The 18248-nt window shown below is 42.1% G+C and overlaps 1 protein-coding gene across 1 annotated transcript; it reads right to left on the reverse strand.

Annotated features, from left to right (window-relative positions):
* Positions 1-343: 343 nt before the first annotated feature.
* Positions 344-9226, reverse strand: HYAL4 (hyaluronidase 4). Its single transcript, XM_040544763.1, is given in 5 exon segments — positions 344-469; positions 2614-2655; positions 3206-3291; positions 5767-6673; positions 9158-9226. Coding segments are annotated over 5 exon segments (1230 nt in total).
* Between the last annotated feature and the right edge of the window lie 9022 nt (positions 9227-18248).

Consider the following 18248-nt stretch of genomic DNA (forward strand, 5'->3'; position numbering starts at 1 on the left):
CACTGCACCAAGCCTGTCTGAATTTAAGAAGCGATTGGACTGTGCACTTAGTCACATGGTCTAAACTTTTGGGTAGACCTGTGCGGTGCCAGGAGTTGGACTTGATGATCCTTATGGGTCCCTTCCAACTCGGGATATTCTGTGATTCTATTCTACGATCTGTGAATGTCTGGCCTCAAAAGGAAAGGTATGCTAGCAGAAGAGTCATAAGCTGGTTCAGCTTTTCCACTGAGAACAGAGTCAGCGTGTGTGGGAGGTAACCTGCTGTGATTTGAGAAGTACCTCATCACTGTATCACCCAGCAGCTGATCACTAGCACACTACAGTGTGTGCTGATTTGTCCTTACAAATCATCTAGGCTGCCCATACCATTTAAAAAGAGAGATTGAAACTTGGTAGATACTTCTGAAGTAGCCTGAAAATCAGGTTTTGTTGGATTGGTCTGTGCTTCGTTGGTTGCCTTACTAGGCTGTAATAATCAAGAATTATAATTCTCAATGAAACTTGGATTTTGAGGTCTTCCTCTGAATATATAATAACAGGAGAGCACTTGAAAAATTATTTGTGTTGTTGGGGGAAAAACAGACAAACAAATAAAGAAAACTTGTATCTCTTAAAGGAAGGAAGCAGTACATCAGAGCTGTTTTGTACTTCCATGGAAAAGTATTGTACCTCTGACTAACAAGGAAACACAGCCCAGATCCAAACCAGGACTTAGACGCCTGGCTTAAAACTGAGGTGGGATATAGGCACCTCTGACCAAAACTGCCATCTCTAACACCTACTGCTCCAGTGTGACTTCAAAAACAGCTAAACCCTACTGCTAAACCCTAAAGTCATCCTCAGGAGGTGCCCCTATCCCCCACCAAATGTGTTCACTTCTAACTTGTCCCAGTTCAATGGATATATTGGGTGGGAGAAATCTGGGCCTGGAGAGCTGGATCCATGCCAGGATACTATAGAATATAATAACATTTAGATAAGATGCACTAATGTAGTATAGGCAGGTACAACTTTACCATATAGAATAATAGAATCATAGAATATCCTGAGATGGAAGGGACCCATAGGGATCACCAAGTCCAACTCCTGACTCCACACAGGGTAACCTCAAAATCAGACCATGTGTCTGAGAGCACTGTCCAAATGCTTCGTGAACTCCAGCAGGGCTGGTGCTGTGACCACTGCCCTGGGGAGCCTGTCCCAGTGCCCGACCACCTCTGGGTGAAGAACCTTTCCCTAACACTCAGCCTGACCCTCCCCTGTCCCAGCTCCATGCTGTTTTTTGTATCCTGTTAGCATGTCCTTCAGTCCTACAGCACAAGCAGGATGCTAAATGAGTCCTTTTACACCTTTCCTCAAAAATTCCACAAGAATCAGAACTTTGATTTTTACAAACCACATTTTTCTGAAAAAGCCATTCCATCAAAAAATATATATATATATATCTATCAGAAATTTCTACTTTTCCTATCAAGAATGTGCTTAAAAAACTTTTTTTTTGAAAGATATAGTCTGAATTTCATTTATATGTTTTTTTCTTTTAAAGAAGGATCATTTCTAAACTCAATTTATTTCTTATTCATTGGCTGTGCTCTAGTCCCCGTCTCCCTTAATTTAAAAGGAATTTAAAATATTTCATTCTGCAAAGGAGTTCAAGGAGTTCTGTAAAAACAAACCAAAAAAAATTTCTTACATGCCTTCAAGAGCTCTTTTAAGATAGTGTTTGTTTTACAATAATTTGTTTAACATAGCTATTATGACAATAACTCACTGAGGTTAGATATGAGGATAATAGCATGTGTTTGAAGAATTAAAAGCTGCCAAGAGGTGCAAAACCACAAAGCTCTAAGCCTGACGATCCTTAAAGTTCTGGAACAAAATGGATAATATAAGCCAGTGGGAGTTACTGCTTCATTGCCTGGGTCAAAAAAAAAAAAAAAAAAAGTAGGGAACTCATCTTAGGTCTCATAGGTCCTTTATTGGTTTTGCAGCTATTTGTCTTATTTTTTTCAACTACAGAGATTCTAATATAAAGGACAATTATCTCACGTATACTTTATGTGTGCATATGAATATTTATATATATATTACCAGTAACCAAACTGTTTGTAATTGCTTCACTGAAGTAAATTCTCTTTCAGAAATACTTAACCCCTAGAAACTAACCACTCTATTTTTTTTTCTTTTTTTTCAGCCTGAAAAGTATGCAATAGGTAAGCAGCACACATTAATGAATTAATTCGGATAACCTACATGTAACTAATGTAAGGGATTGTCAGGAGATTTTATACAGAAAATATAACCTAGGGGAGGTGCAGAATTTGCAAAGGGCCTTATCAATCTGCACTCCCTAGAAAACATTGCAGCTTGTAGATGTAGAAAGGATCTATGATGTATGCTAGAAATGCAGGTGCTGACAGCATGGCTGCATAGCAAGAGCATGGGCGTCTGGAGCTGATGGAGATGCTCCAGGGTCTTGCCTGTGTCACTTGACCCAGCTGGGGGAAGTTCAACCCTCCTTTTCACATGGACTATGACAGAAGTGATGGCTGAATTTTCACAAAAATTGGCCGAAGTAATTGAATTTGCTGAGGACAACTGAACACTTACCTTCAGACGTTTATTCTCATGATGGCTGGGTTTCTTTACTATCTGCCAGGAGAAAAGTGGCCCAGGAACACCACTTCACACAGCTTTGTGTTTAAATCTTTGAGTTTAATGTGACTAAGTCTGATATCACATGATACAAAGCCTCTCCACTTGATCTAAACAGCCTGCTTCACTTCACTTGCCCACACAGAGACACAGATAGAGTTCTTGTAACCAGACAAATTGCTGGGCAGCACTGGTATGCCTAATCTGGTCTGACTGGTGTGCAGGTCAGGCCCTAGTATATTTCCTGGTGTTTTATCCAACTGGAAAGGAATCTGACCAGGATGACAAATACTGAGGAACTGTCTCCCAGAATGCCAGGTATTAGCCATGAACTTCCTTCCCTACCGCGGGGGTTGCCCGTAAGCCTTACAAGGCCTGGTTGAACCAGGAAGAATTGCGTGTTGCATGGTCATCCTGGCTGGGGGCAGCCGAGTGATTAAGTAGTCAGCTCTGCTCTACTGACTCCTCAGAACTGGTGCAGTTAAGGTCTATTAATAAGGTAAAATGAAGATCTCACACATTGCATTTAAATCAGGCACAGGCTTACTTCTGACAAAGTTAAACTCATCTGTCTCCAAATAACAATGCCTGCAGCTCCCAAAGCAGCACTCTCTCCAATAGTGTTAATAAGATCTCGCTACAGCGAAAAGAGTAAAGACATCACTGTCAGGGTAATTCGGCATTTCACAGCCTTTCTAAAGCAATCCAATGGTTATTTATGTGGCAGTCCTTTGGAGTGCATTTTCTTTTCATAGTGGTTCCTATAAACTGTTTTTTATTGTGTTTCAAGGTTTGTTGTCTAGAGTACAAAGATTATTAAACATAAGCTGATCCTTGCAGACTTAGGCATTACCTGAGATACCTGAGAATAAGCAAGTGAGCAAACACTGGGAAAAGAGTGCATTTTAATTCACTTTGATGCAAAAAGCAATTGCAATTATTTGATATCTCATTATTACTAGAAACAACTAAAATCCTTTAATTAAAGTGGGATTTTAACATGAGAATTCCCAAAAGCATTCCATCGGCTCTGTTTTTGCTGATAAGAGGAGAGTCATTCTGCCATGTCAATCAGCTATTTTCCAGTCCCACTCCAATTTGAAAAGCTGGGATTCCAAAAGCATGCATTGTTCATGCTGCTTTCCCTAGGAACTCACAGTTTCTTATAAAAACCCTAGAAAATGTTACCATAAATAGACACACACTATAGGAGGGTGAATGCTGGCATTGTGCAACATTAAATGAAAGAGAAAATGTGGCTCTTGATAACTCTTAAGAATTTCAGTTTGTTTTCGTGCTCTTTTTATGTTTGTTTCAGAAAGATGTCTTTCACTATACTTTTCCCTCAAATTGCAGGCTCTAAGAGAAGGGTATTAGGTGCATGGATGTTTATCCTTAATTTGACCGGTGATTAAGAATCAACAACAAGTAAATTACGATGCCACAAGCATTGAAGATGAAAGACCATTGATATGCAAGTGACTCCCTAGACACCACTGTAGATTTAAGGGAGATTGAGGGCCACATCAAATGAAGAATCAAAGTAGAAAATCTTCACAGGAATTGGCTGCCTAAGGGGGAAAAAAGGTGGAAACTGGGCATAAAATGGTGAAGGGGTTACACACCAGCCTGCAGCAGTTCTTGATGCCCATCTATCTTCTTGCAATGCTAAGGAAGGGCAAGCTGGATAAAACCAGCAAAGCAGGTGCCTATGCCTCCTTCAAGTCTGTCTAGGAATGAGATGAGCAAATAACTCTTCAGCTTTGCAGCAGGCTCCCCTCTGAAAGATTCAGTTATCTTCACCCTCATCAATCCACATCTTTCAGAGTTAGGTCAAGAAAGTGGTCAGGTATAGGAAAGGAAGCTCCCTAGCTCAAAAAGCAAAACCCAAAGAAAATGCAGCGTAGACAGCCAGAGGTACAAAATAGCATTTTCTGTCATCACTGTGTTTGTCCATATGTGAACTGCATTGTTTCCAGTCTGCCACTTGATTGAGCTGTCACACATGGTAAATCGATAATACAGACTGTGCATGACCACAGAATGTATAAAAATAGCATGTCTTACTTCTCTCCCCCAACCCCACTCAGATATGCAATGGCCTGCTCATGTTGTGGGACCCTCTCCCATTTCCCCCATGCCCAACATACGACATGGACTTCATCCCACAAGACACAAAGTGGCCCAAAGCCAGGTCTTCAGCCAAGAACAGGCACATGCCTTCCACCTGGAGCGAGTGGGTGATGGCAACGCTATGGTAGTAGTGGGACCTACTAGGAGAGTGAGATAATTCTCCTTCCCAGAAAAGCTGCCAGCTTTGGATTCTGTACCTGGGCTGAAAGACTGAACTCAGCCTTTAAGAAGTGAATACAGCTCACTTGCTAAACTCTGAAATACAGAATTTGAGACCTGCTGGTAGAGCAGCCAGTGTCTACCAAGGACAGATAGGTTATGTTGCTTGTTCACAGGAAAATTCTTTCTTCATTCAATTTCTAGGAGGATGTCCAGAACCAAGTAAAGAAGGGCTAGGTTAAGACATTTGTTTTAAAAACATTTGTGTGTGTGTGTGTTTTCAGCTGATATGACAAGTACTCCTTGCTTCTGGTGTACTGTTTGTCTGTTCTGAGGTAGGTATGGGAATAAATTACATGTTTTTGAGATGGAGCCGTGTGTCCATGACTCCTGGTTTCAATACCTAAGCTGAGTAAGTTGCTTAGCTGTAACACTGAGCAAGTTGCTAACATCTCTGCCTCAGCTTCCTTTGTACAAAAGGGGCAGCTATCTGGGGATTAGTTAGTGATTGCATACCTGAGCAGAAGAAAGTACATCAGGGGGGATTAATGTATTAACTGCATCCTACATACTACATCAGATTGCTGAAATCCTTTTAATCCATTCAAATGCTTGTTTGAGTATAGCACAGTGCTGAAATAAAGCTTAAAAAAAATAAAGAAAAAAAGGGTATTTGAGACTGCGTTTTTTCTTCAGAACATTGAGCTCTTCAAGCATGTGGACAATTAACATGAACCAGCAGAGCTGGAGCCGGTTGGAGGTTTTCCATCCCAATGTACCATCTGCAAGAATGGTTAAAGCATAAATGCAACCCACATTGTTCCAGCAAGAGCTTATGGCAGAGAGAAAAAAATAAAGGTTCATCTCCATAACCTAGTCAACTATACACAAATACAGGCAAAACATAACCTTGGGATGTCATGAAGAAAATCCTTATGGATTCATTCACCATAAATTCAGAAAAGTGCAAAATGTTTTCACTGCTTCCAAGGGATTTCTTAATGCTGGTGGAAGGATACAGGGCTGCACTGCCATCCCAGAGCCAGGGAAGTTCATTGTTCCCCAAAACTTCACTCTTTAGGCAGGAACCAGATCAGTTCTGAACACGGAAATTGTAATTGTGGCAGTCAGGGTATAAACAGTATCCCTGCAGGCCCTCATTCCTAATGCAATTGTTTCCTTCATAAAAGCTTTTTGCACTTTTTTCAAAGGAAAATCTGACTTAATGTTCAACATCAGCTGCTGAAAAATTCCCTTCCATTTGAGAAATGAGTTTCCTGGCTTTTCTCCTGTAAACATCTTTTGCATCCCAGTCACAGTCCCACTGAGGGCTCCGGTGCTCCCAGTCTATGGCCACTAATCCATGGAAGTCCTTAGCTGGGGTGGAATAGTTAATGTCACAGCTGCCTTTCTCCAGATGAGTTTGCAAACTGAAGTTCTGTGATCAGCCGCCACTAACAGGGATTTCCTGTGATGTGTACCAAGGATAATAGCCAAGCTTATTAAAATAAAATATGGTCACGTTCTGCCCTCTTGCTTTAGCTAATGGGCTCCCAGTTATACAGAACATTTTCAGGTTCAGCACTACGCTGTACCTCAGGGAGCACAGGTCTCTCGGTGCATTCCAGGCAGCTATAAAACATTTCCTCTCCAAAACTGGTGGTCAGACTGGTTTCACGGCAGGAGAAGCCTGGATGAGTGATATGCACAGTTGGGTCAGGGGCTAAAATGTGAATGATGAATAATAGTATCCCATTTTCAGGCACTATTTTCAGGACTTAAGGGACAACATGACACGGATCTTCCAGTTTGTCTGTAAAACGTAATAGAAAAGGCATTAATACTTATTCCATATACATCTATATGAACTTGCATCAGCCATATCTAAGGTATCTGCCATGCTAACATTGAAGAAAGAGAGTGGGTGCAAGCTAAACCAAAAAAGGGGCAGATTTTCAGAGTAGTACCTCAGTGTAGGTCTGTGTATCAGCCCACAGTAGCTTGTCTCATCAGTCCAGGTCTTACTGAAATCACTGAGGAGGCTGCCATCACTGCAGTGGGCCCCAGGGTGCCTTAATGGCTGTGGCTGCTGTAGATGAAAAGGTTGATAAAGAAGCAGTTTCCTTACTCTTCAAGCTCTCTTAGAAATAATAAAAGCAACTATAAAATCAAACCTTAGCTTTTATCACCATCTTCATAGTTTGTGAACATCCCTGACCTGCCTAGTACAGTGCCAGCCAGAGATACTCCAAATAGCTCTAAATAAGCACACATATTTCACTCCCATAGTGCAGTACCATAAAGGGATACAAGTTCAGACGCCTGACAAAAATAAAGCAGATCCATGAAAGCCTGCTCTGAGCTATTTATTAGCCTGGCTGCACTCTCACACTGAGCTAGCGCCTTCCAGACCAGCTCCGGTAGCTCTGCACAGCACCTCATTGTGCAATGTGGACTTTGATGCCAAAGCCTGTGACCACTGCTATGAGCAGAATCATTAGTCAAGTCACAAGGTCCCTGCTGATTATGTGTCAGTTAAGCAGAAAAGAAACCAGACAAAGAGCAAAAATATATATATTTATATGTAAGAAGGAGGGAGGGAAAGAGTGAGAAAGAGAGAGAGAGAGATGACCATGAAGACACCCACCCAAAACTGCCCACCGCAAAAAAATCAGCTTCTGACCAGTGGCATGCATGAACTTGGTTGAATCAGTGAGCCTGAGTTTTATACACAAGGGCATAGAAACCACTAAGAGCTTAAAGCATTTGTTATATCTGTACAATAACAGATTGGTAAACAGTAATAGAGTCTTCAGCTGTGCTCTCCTTTGCTCACATAGTAAGTGACCTCTTATAAAGACATTCCCACGTACAACAAGGGTGTGTGCCTCTCTGTGAGGATAGCACTGCCACAGCTTCCTCTGCTTTGCTCTCACCAGTACAGAAATCACCCACTTGGTCTTATGCACCCTCCAACCCAGGCTTCCCCTGCCTTCAAAACCTTGGGGATATCCCATGTAGCCATATAACCAATTCTGAGAGATGATCATGGATTTATATTTGAGTCCTACTTGTTGTTCTTCTTCCTCAGTCCTTGCTTACCTGTTCATTTCTCCTGGGACCGTGACACACTGGAGGTGAGAACCATGGGTTTTATGTGGGCAGCCAGACTGCTACATATACTAAGGGGAATTGCAAGTGTATTCCTACCAGGCATCTGTGTTATCCTTCCTTTATCTCAAACCACAAAAGCAATCAGATATATCCATCCACCTGGGATAGCTTTATGGGCCTCCTCACACTCCTATTTATTTGCTATTTCAGGGTAGGACTAGAAAGACTTAATCTCAGGTACCTGAAAAAAAAAAAAAAAAAAAAAAAAAAAAGCACATTAACAGCCAAACAGCCAACCTAGGTATTTTTAATAGATGCTTTTAGGAGATAGACATTGACTGTGACATCAGAGAGATCAGAAATGTCCTAGCTGCTCCTTTTCCTTCTGCTGACCATGCAGGCAGTCCCCAGGACATGGCAGTGCAGTGTAGACACTGCAGAACTCAACATTTCACCAGAGAAGCCTCACCTCTGGAGACTTGCAGTGCATTTAGTGCAGAGGAGGCCCAGGTTTTCAAAACCACTATCCATATACCCACAAGTAGCATGGTGGCATTAATGGGCCTTTTTGAATATAGCTTTAATGAAAATTAGCCCAATTTGCTGAGTATCTTCTCTGAAAGCATATACCATACCAAGAACTCAAAGCGTGCCCTGTGTGCTCCCCTCTGCCAGCAGAGACCTCCGCGTGCCGGAGCATCGTCTCTGGGCAGCGCTTCTGCAGTTCTCAGAGAATCGGAGCTGTAAAAAATCCTGCCAGAGGGCAGCACATCCCTACAATTATTTTTGTCTTGAATTGCAGCACGCGCTTTTAAATTGCAGTGTGTTAAGTTGCCCCTTTGAGATCTGTGCCACTGTCCTGCCCCCCTGCTCCCGCATCTGTCACAGGCTGGATCGGGGAGGTGCTAACAGCAGGGCTGGGCACATCCCTGGGGTGATTTGCCCCAGGATTCAGGGAGGGCTTCCCACACAGGGCCTGTCTGCATGGATTTTCACATGCAAAGGCACAGCAAGCAGTAGAAAAAAAATGCCATGGGGGACTCGCACAGAAAGATATTTCTAGCTGCTCTATTGTTAAAGAGGAAACATTTACCACTTTATATTCCTGTGTGAGGGCAAATTGCTGAGTTCTGACTTCATTCCACTCGATGCGTTGAGCCATCACACAAGCACACACATGCTCCAGCTGGGAGCACTCTGAAGTCACTTGTTTACAGCTTGCCAAAAGGAATTCCTGTGCCCAGGCTCTGCTCAGGATTCTTCCCTTTAGCCAGGTTTTTCAAATCTGCTTTTAGTAGTCCAGGATGACAGCACACGCTAAAATGTTCTACTCCTGTTTTTGCTAAGTATGTCTTTCATGTGTATCTGTCAAAAGTGACAAAAAAACAGGATGAGCATATCCTGTTATACCCCTTCTGCTAATTACATTTTTCTGTAAACCAACTCAATACAGAGGCAGTCCATGCTGTTGTCCAGCTGACCCTGAGAATGCACAGTGGGCAGCAATTCCCAGCAAAGAGAAGAAAGTGGAAACCATATGCCTTTATTAGACAGCACGCAGCTCTAGCTGGGTCCAAGCAAAACCAGCTTAAAACAGATGGTTCAGATCTGAGCGGATGTAGAGGGTATTACTTAAACCAGATATTTAAACCACAGAATACTGCTGAAAAAAAAAATAAAGAATTGACTAAATGGTAAAGAAAAGACTAGGCATTCATCAGATTATGCAAAGCCCGTATCGCTCTCCCCCAGTCCAGTTAGAGCTGAGGAATGTACTTTCAAACCTTGGTATTTATCTTGTAACAAAAATCCTTCTTCAGAGATGTTACACTATTCTTATTGAGGGATTAGAAAAATCACAGATGATAAATAAAGACAATGATCTTTTCTCCTTTCTGGCTAACATTGTTACACAAGATGACATTGACTCAGCACAACCCTGATGGTCTTAAAACAGGCTGTCTCAACAGGCCAGCCAGTCAACAAATACTCTTATCAAAGACGTGCATGGTTTATAAAACAAGAATTTTCACACCCGTAGAGATCCAATAAAATCCCTGGATTTTTACAGAATAATCCTTTTGTTGACTTTTTATCAGCAAAGCTAGAGCTGATGCACTCAGAAGTCTGATGAGCTGGAACAAGTTTTGTCCAGCTTAAGGCATGCTGCTAGAAGTGAATCTTGCTTCCTGTGCCAGATCTGCATTTGGAGGCAATATGCTTGGAGGCTGCACGGATGCCCAGAGGCTGGTGACAGGAGAGATGACCCTGAAAGAACAGGAGGATGTATTACTGTTATCTTCTACCTTCCCTCATAGGGATAGGGGCTCATTAGACCAGTGCATCCATTAGCCATTTGCCTGGATAAGATTTTGCAGAGCATCTCTGTTATGTTAGCAAATGCAGGGGACTATGCAGCATAATGAATAATAAAAATGGAGCAGGATCTCACCTCACTGCTGCCTGACTAACTCAGTGATGCTCATGACTGATTGTAGCTGAGACTCAAGCCCTTTTAGTACAGTGTTTCACTGATCCCGACGAAGGTGCTGAATCCTGAGCAGCATGAACTGTCATGGGACATTTTATAGTGTTTCAAACCCTGGGCAGGGAACCCTGAAAATGCTACAAATGAAAGTCTGAATCTGTTGCAGAAAAGGTATTTTCCATAGCACCTGTGAGGAATAAGCTGAATAATGCATCAACAGCTGTAAGTCAGCATTTTAACATACCAATGGCATGTTGGTATACAGATACTGATAGCAACTTTGCAGTAAAGTTTAACCCGTTATGAGGAAAGATTGAGACTACTGGACAGAGGAGAGCAGAGTTTAGCAAAACAAGGCCCAAGTCTGTGTGGGGCTCATGAGGAGTCACCTGGCCTCTGTTATCTCAGCTCTTTTTGCCACCATAGTGGAGTTTTGTCATTATCTATGTAAGACTGATTGTAGTCTGGTGGTCTACTAGATATCTAGAGTCCTGAATATGGAAATTGAAGAAAATTGATCAAATGCCCTCATGCCATTTACTTTTCCTCTGGTTCATGCTGCACAGAGATGATTGTCTCATCTGTAGACAATCACACCTGGCAGTAGCCCAGCCTGGGAGATTAGGCTCATGCTTAGCCCTAGCAAAGAGGCAGCTGGTTTGACGGATTGATTTAATGGCCCACTGAAATATCCATAAAATCAGTCTTAATGCTTGGCTTTGTGTTCCATGATGCTCTGGATACCAGTGACGGTCGATTTCTGATATACACTGAAATAATCAAAGGGCTTCTTTGGCCTAGGTCCAGCCTGGCAAGGTTCCCAGTGCTCCATACCACAATTTTCCCCATTTTAAGCCCAAAGGTTTTCCAGTAACTCTCTTTTCCAAAGAGGGTAGCCTTTGCACTGGGAGCTAGAGTCTGGATACTTATGTTGTAGAATAAACATAATGGTCTGAATCCTGGAATAGCCTGACTGGTCTGCAGTCCTATCACACTGCCTTCATGCGATAGTGTATTAGAAAACTGTAAGGATTACACCATGTGCAAAGCAAAGGAGGTTTACATTCTTTGAGGGTACATCAGCAACGAGACATGAAGCCTGTGGTCAGGAGTTAGCTTAATCTCTGACTCCCAGGATGCCCAGCTTTCCTGCCACACTGCTCATTTATCTGTAGTTCAAAATACTCACACCGCATAGACCCTGGTTTAGCAGATGTGCTTGGAGAATACAGCACAGCATAGGCAGCCCCCTGCCTTAAGGATGCAGTAAAAACACTGTGGAAGACCATTTTAAGACATCAAAACTGCTTGGGCTTTCCCTCTTCAGGGAGCTCCCTCACTTGCCAGAGCATATCATGTATCCACACAGTGTGGACAGAGAACATTTTTGGACCAGAAATGGTCTTTATGGTGTGTTATTGCCATCTTTTTTCCTGCATTTCTGAGACCACTGAGAGAAAAGAGCAAATACCAACAGTTTTTTGCTGATTTACTATTATTACTCATAGCATTTTAAATTGTGTTGAACTGATTCCCTTAAGAAACAGTTTTCTTCTTTCCATTTTCCTGATTCAGTGGTATGCTAAATCCTAACCAAAAAAAAAAAAAATAAAGTTTTGCTGTTCTGAGCATATCTTTCTCACAGAAATTAAACAAAAGGGTAGCCCGGCACAACAGCAGGGAGTTGACTTTCCTCCCACCAGCTTTCCCGCAAGCCCAGCAGAGTTGCTCTGCGTTTGCACCGGAATAAGACCGGCCCCCTGGACCGTGCAGAACAAACACCCACATGCTCGCAGCAGTGATTACAGCTCACACCCAGCACCAGCACATTCGGGTGACATTCCTTTCTTCCCACTCCTACAGAATAACTGTAACGCAACAGCAAAAATAAAACAGGCATTCGATTCTTTCCCCTACCCCTCCGCCGCTGAGTATTACATTAGAACTAAATGTTATTTTTGGAGGGAATACAACAATTCAGTGTTGTCAATCCAAGGGATTATTGCAATTATTTTAAGACAGGAATTGTGTAAACCCCGGTAAGCCTCATGTATGGATCGGTTTCGAACAGGAGACTTTGAACAAATCTAATGAGACTGACCAGTGGAGTGCTGGTGCAGCCTCTCGATCTAGCTCTCATCTGCAGCCGTATGACCTGCTGCTTCGAAGGGAGCACAGAGAGGGGATTTTAAGGAATTGCTGCAGGCTATCCTTGCAGCAGCTGGCGACTGCTAAGAACTAATGGACCGGTGCCAGCCTAAAAGGAAAAATCTGAGGATGAGGAAGGCAAATGTGAATATTTCATGTCTGGTTTTCACCTACTGCAAATGAATGATCGTGTACCATCTTAAATCAGATGGGGTTGTAAGAGTGGGGAAATCACAACAAAAATAATAAGAGATTGCATGCTGGAAAATCACAAATCAAGTACTTGCTATCAAAAGCAGGGTAATGACCACTCAAGTTAGCATCTTCACTGCAATCAGGTCAGTTTATTATCAGGATTTGATTCAAGTGTACTTGAAGCTGAGTATTGCTGCTGAGGTACAAACGCAGCGGTGGTATTCACAGATTGCTATTCCTTCGGAATCAAGATGCATCAGTACCTCAGCTGCTACAGAGGTCCGGGAAGAGTTTGTCTTATTTCTCCCTAATTCTAGGATAAATAGAAATGTTACTTGTCCAAATTCTACAAAACGAAGTTCAATGCAGATATTTAAGAAAATAACACTTGTCTGTGGATAAGTCCAAATTTTCCAAAGGGCTTCAGATCATGCTTGTGCAAATTAACCCCATGTGATCAGCTTCACTTACTCAAGGACTTTGCAGGATCTTTGTGCATGGCTCAGTTTCACCAAGTTTGAAGAAGACCCTGTGACAGAGCAGCGAGGTGGCATGCACTGGCACTGCCTCCATCCCATCCCCACCTCAGCCCGCTTGTACCTGGCCTGGGTGCGGTGCACCTGATGGCTCCCACTGCAGCCCAGTGAGGGTGACGAGGGGGCAGGAGGAAGATCAGACGTGCCGCTGGATTCTCACGCAGGGGAGTCCCACAGCAAACAGCCAACAGGCCTTGAGCCTTCTCCCAGCACGTGAACTGGCAAATGTTCTCCCCGTGGCCACTGAGCCGAGGCAGCCCAGCATGGTGATGGAGACGCCTGGCGTGAGCCTGTGTGTCTGCATGTCCATCAGGAACCATGGGCAGAAATGACAGGCTGATTCCCCCAGCATTAATACACATATCGAAGATCACTTCCAATGTACATGGTGAGATGCATAAGCAGCCATACATGGGGGGGACAGCAGTGATAATTTCATTTGAAGGCAAGTGTCAGCTTAGGAAAACCCATACATCGTTGTCCTTACTGCAGTCAAGGGCTGACTTGTAGGTCCTGGAGGGTTTCCATAGCGTAACACGCTCCTACCAGAGGGAAATGGAACTGCAGCCAAAGTAAGGAGCAAGTTCAGTAAGGGATAAACTAAATACTTTTTGTTCTGTACCGAAAACCCAGGTTTTGAAGGAGCAATATAAAAAATGCTCTTAATAATCTGCAGTCTAATTGTCTGAGAAGTTTATTACTAGTGTGCAAACAAACACCGTTTTTCCAAAAGCTGCCCACAAATGTCAGACTGCTTGGCTATCTGAAGAGAAAAAGCAGAACCAATACCCTGGGCTGCTTTGCTTCTACAGGGCATCTTAAATAAAAAACAGAAGAGTTTGTGCTGTAATGGAAAAATGAGAAAGGAGCTCTGCCTCTCTCTGAGAAAACAGGCTGCCAGTGTGATAAAATATCATCCTAGACAAAAAATAAATAAAATGTCTAAAAAGACCACTTTTATTGCTGAAAGAGAAGCAGCCACACGAGAGGTCTAAAATATTGTCGTTTGAAATTACAGAAGTCTGCTTATTTTTAGCTTGTTAGATGCTGTCAGCTTCCTGTATAAACTCGGTTACATAATGGACATAATCTGCACCTCAGCAGGGACCATACGTGCCAAGCTATAAGGTTATGCAACCGCCTCCCAGTTTGTTCCCACAAGACAGAAAACAAAGCCTCGCACCCGTCTTCGCTGTTCTGCTTCTTCTGGGGCAAAGTCAGACATACAGACACATACAGACACATATATCACAATATGCACATGTGTATGTTCAGTCATGTGTACACATGTATGCATGTTCTTTTGTTTTCTTATTGCATGCTAAATGAGGTATTTCCTGAATCAGAAAAAAATAATACATCAGAATTATTCTGGTGACATTGAACAAGGAATAAACTGGTATGCTGCAGCTATTAAATGCAGCAGAATTAAATCCCAAACTTTCTGAAGCTACCAAAAAGTTCCCCCCTCTTTTCTAATCTGACCTCCAAATGCTCCTTATTGTTGCCTCAAATGGTATGTGGAAAATGTGCAGTGCCTTTGCTGAGTGAGAACAAGCTAGTGGCTTTAATCTCATTAAACAGTGTGTGACATTGTTTTTCTTTGTAATTTTTTTTGAAGGACTGCATTTTTGTCTTTGAGAAACTGTACTGTTCCCAGCCTGTATTGTTCTTCGAAGTGTACAAAACTATATCATTTCCAACTTATTTTTAGAGTAACCTGCGTTTGCAAATACTCCCACTCTCTGAGCCCGGCACAGATTGACAGGAAATTACTTTTCCCGAAACGTAAACACAAAAGCAGTTGTGCCTGCCATAGTGTCTTAAGTGTATCAAAGTTTCTTTGGCAAAAATCTTTCATACGTCTTCTTATTACGCATGATGTGTGATTTTAATTCACTTTCCATTAGTTGCTCAGAACATGCAACTGCATTTTACAGAGTACAATATACCCTGCTGAAGTAACGCTACCTATTTCTTGCTTGTCACATGGCTTTGCTACTGATCGTTCAAGCTTTGTAATTCAAAGGTTGGTGCTAGCTACATTTCCAGACATGGAAAAGAGACAGCATACAGAAATAGAAAGCCCAGCATGGAACAGATGTATGCACAACGGCATTCATTCAACTTCAATGCAAGCACAGGATGAATTGAGTGTAGGAGATCACTGCCCTTCTGAAAAATAATTTGTCTACCTATTCATTTTTTATTTATTTTTGCTGATGACTAAGATTTCTGGGTGCACAAAGCAAGTGTCTTTATCACCAGAACAAACAGTGACCTAGTATTAATGAGATGACTTTGAAAACAAATGTTTCCATTGCTTTGCATGTACATTTACACAGTAGTGAAAGACAAAAAGGAACACATTTCCCCAGATTTCAAAATTTTGGAATATTAAATTGGCAAATTTAAGAAAAGCTGGAGATCTGACAGTTGTGCTTCTGTTGGTATTGTTTATTCTCTTACAAGAGGTAGAAGATTAGAGAACTCTACAGGTCAGCATTTCAGAAGAGTTACAGAAACGTATGGGGTCTGAGTACAGAGCATGTTGAAGCAGAGGTGCTCCAGATCATATGCAGAAAACAATTGTTCCTATGACCTCAGGGAATCAAATCCCACCTCCCAGGATCAATTATTCTTTATGAGCTGGTTTTAAGGACATCATCATGTGGCTTAGAGCACAATTCTCTCCTGCTTCAAACTCTTCCTCCTCCAAATAATTCTATCACAGAGAGACATCAGATTGTGTATTTCCAAAGACTGGACTATACAACTGGGCCAGAAAATAAATCTTTGTAAAATTATAGGTACCAGAATGATCAGGCAAGACCTACCACAACAATTGCAAATAGGTGTGATCAAAAATGCGTTTGAAAGTCTTCCTCTACTTGCAATTCATTATTTGTACTACAGTAGCATCTGGAGTTTGATTAGATCACAAGTACCATCAAAGAGAGAAGAGCCTTATTAAGAAATAAATTGGTAAGATTGTAACTACATAATACTGTGTGGGAGCATCAATGAAATTAAAAAAAAAAAAAAAAAGATACAGCTCCCCTACCCTCCAGGTAGCTGGGATTTGCAAGAATGTCTATTCATTTGAATTTAATTTCAGTGTTCTGACCCATATTGTCAATTAGTCCACCCCTTATTTTGAAGACTATTATTAATTTAATGGTAATAGAGGATAAAAAAAATCTCATTACCAAGGTTATTACCATATTTCACATTTCTTCACATAAAAGGGAAAAGTAGAAAAACAGCATATCAGTTAACACTTTGCTGGATGGGTGCTGAGGCCTCTGATGAGCACAAAGTACACATGAAAGAAGGGATGGGAGCAGAGGGGTCTATGGACCCTCTTGCTTTCATGGCAGCCAGCCAACAGGCCCTGCAGGGTGGTGCATCCTCTGTGGTCCTACCAGGCATCAGGCTCCAGCCAACCTTGCACAAGCCCATCCTGCACCTGCCCCAGTACGGGGCACAGTGAGGACCATGCTGTTTTTATATGTGACCTACAGCATATTCACCAGGGCTAAAGGGATGAAATGCATCCCGGTTTTGCTACTGCTTGTGTAGCTGGTGGTCACACATAGGAGCATGCAAGCTGTGGGAGCCCTTGCAGTTGCACAGCCTCTGCCTGTCCCAGTCAGCAGCACAGCTCAGCTGTCTCCTACCCTACCACTGACAGCTGCCATCGTACAGAGCTTCCAAGGACACTGCCTAATGGTAAATATTTTGTTCTAAAATAAAAAAAAAAAAGGGGGGGGGGGGGGGGCTTTAACTAGCTGAAATACAAAAAGCCTATATAATTACATTCACTTAAATGCATGGTTCCATCAAAAAATACCATGGAGCCAAGGCCAAATTCTGGTTTTGGTTATAGCCAGGGAACTCTGCTGAAGACAACGTGGTGATGAGGATGAAAATTGGGCTTGCAGTTCTACATGGAAATATATGAGTTATACAAAATCCAAAGATCTTTGTATCTGGGATCCTTTGTATCTACTACCACAGACCTCATACACTCCTCCTTGTGAAATGATAACCTAGACTGAGGAAGAGCCATTGGGCAAATTTACAACTGACATAAACTGACAGAACCCTATGGACTCGGTAAGTCAGTCAACTCTGATAGCGTATATACATCTCAGACTGACCTGGGATTATTTCCAATTCACCCACAGCGTTTTTACTGTTTGTATAAACACCCTAGTTTCAGTCTGAAGCCACAGTTAACAACTTTCAGTTTTCCTAAACTTTAATTCTAATCCCTCTTCTCTCACAGAAAAACGGGGAAGTTTTTTACCTTCATTTTTCTGTCATCTATTGCTATGGCATGCTGCAAAGTAAAAGATCAGTGGCAAATCTCTCCTGTAGTTTCTCAGCACAAGTCATTACAGAGTCATTACTCAAACACTATAGCTAACAATAAGTCTCTATTTAACTGAAGTCAGTCCCATTTCAGTGTCTGGATTTAAGGGGATCATTGTGGCCTTAAAATATCCACTGCAAGTCTGTTATGAGCTGGGTGAGTCTGAGCATCTGTTATGAGGCTGGAGTGAGTCAGACCATCATAGTTCACACCAGCTGTGAAACTGGTCTTGGCAAACCAAATAAAGGGTTTTATATTGTTATGTTTTTTGAATGTATTTTATTTTTTTGAGGGCTTACCATGAAGAAATGTTTAGAGATAACAGGAGATTACAAAGAACATGAAACAGCATGGCAAATTGTAATCCATAGAGACATCACAGAAGCATACAATATCTTGAGTTGAAAGGAACCCCCAAGGATCATTGAGTCCAACTCCT

This window comes from Cygnus olor, chromosome 1, assembly GCF_009769625.2.
Source record: "Cygnus olor isolate bCygOlo1 chromosome 1, bCygOlo1.pri.v2, whole genome shotgun sequence".
In the NCBI taxonomy this organism is placed as follows: domain Eukaryota; kingdom Metazoa; phylum Chordata; class Aves; order Anseriformes; family Anatidae; genus Cygnus; species Cygnus olor.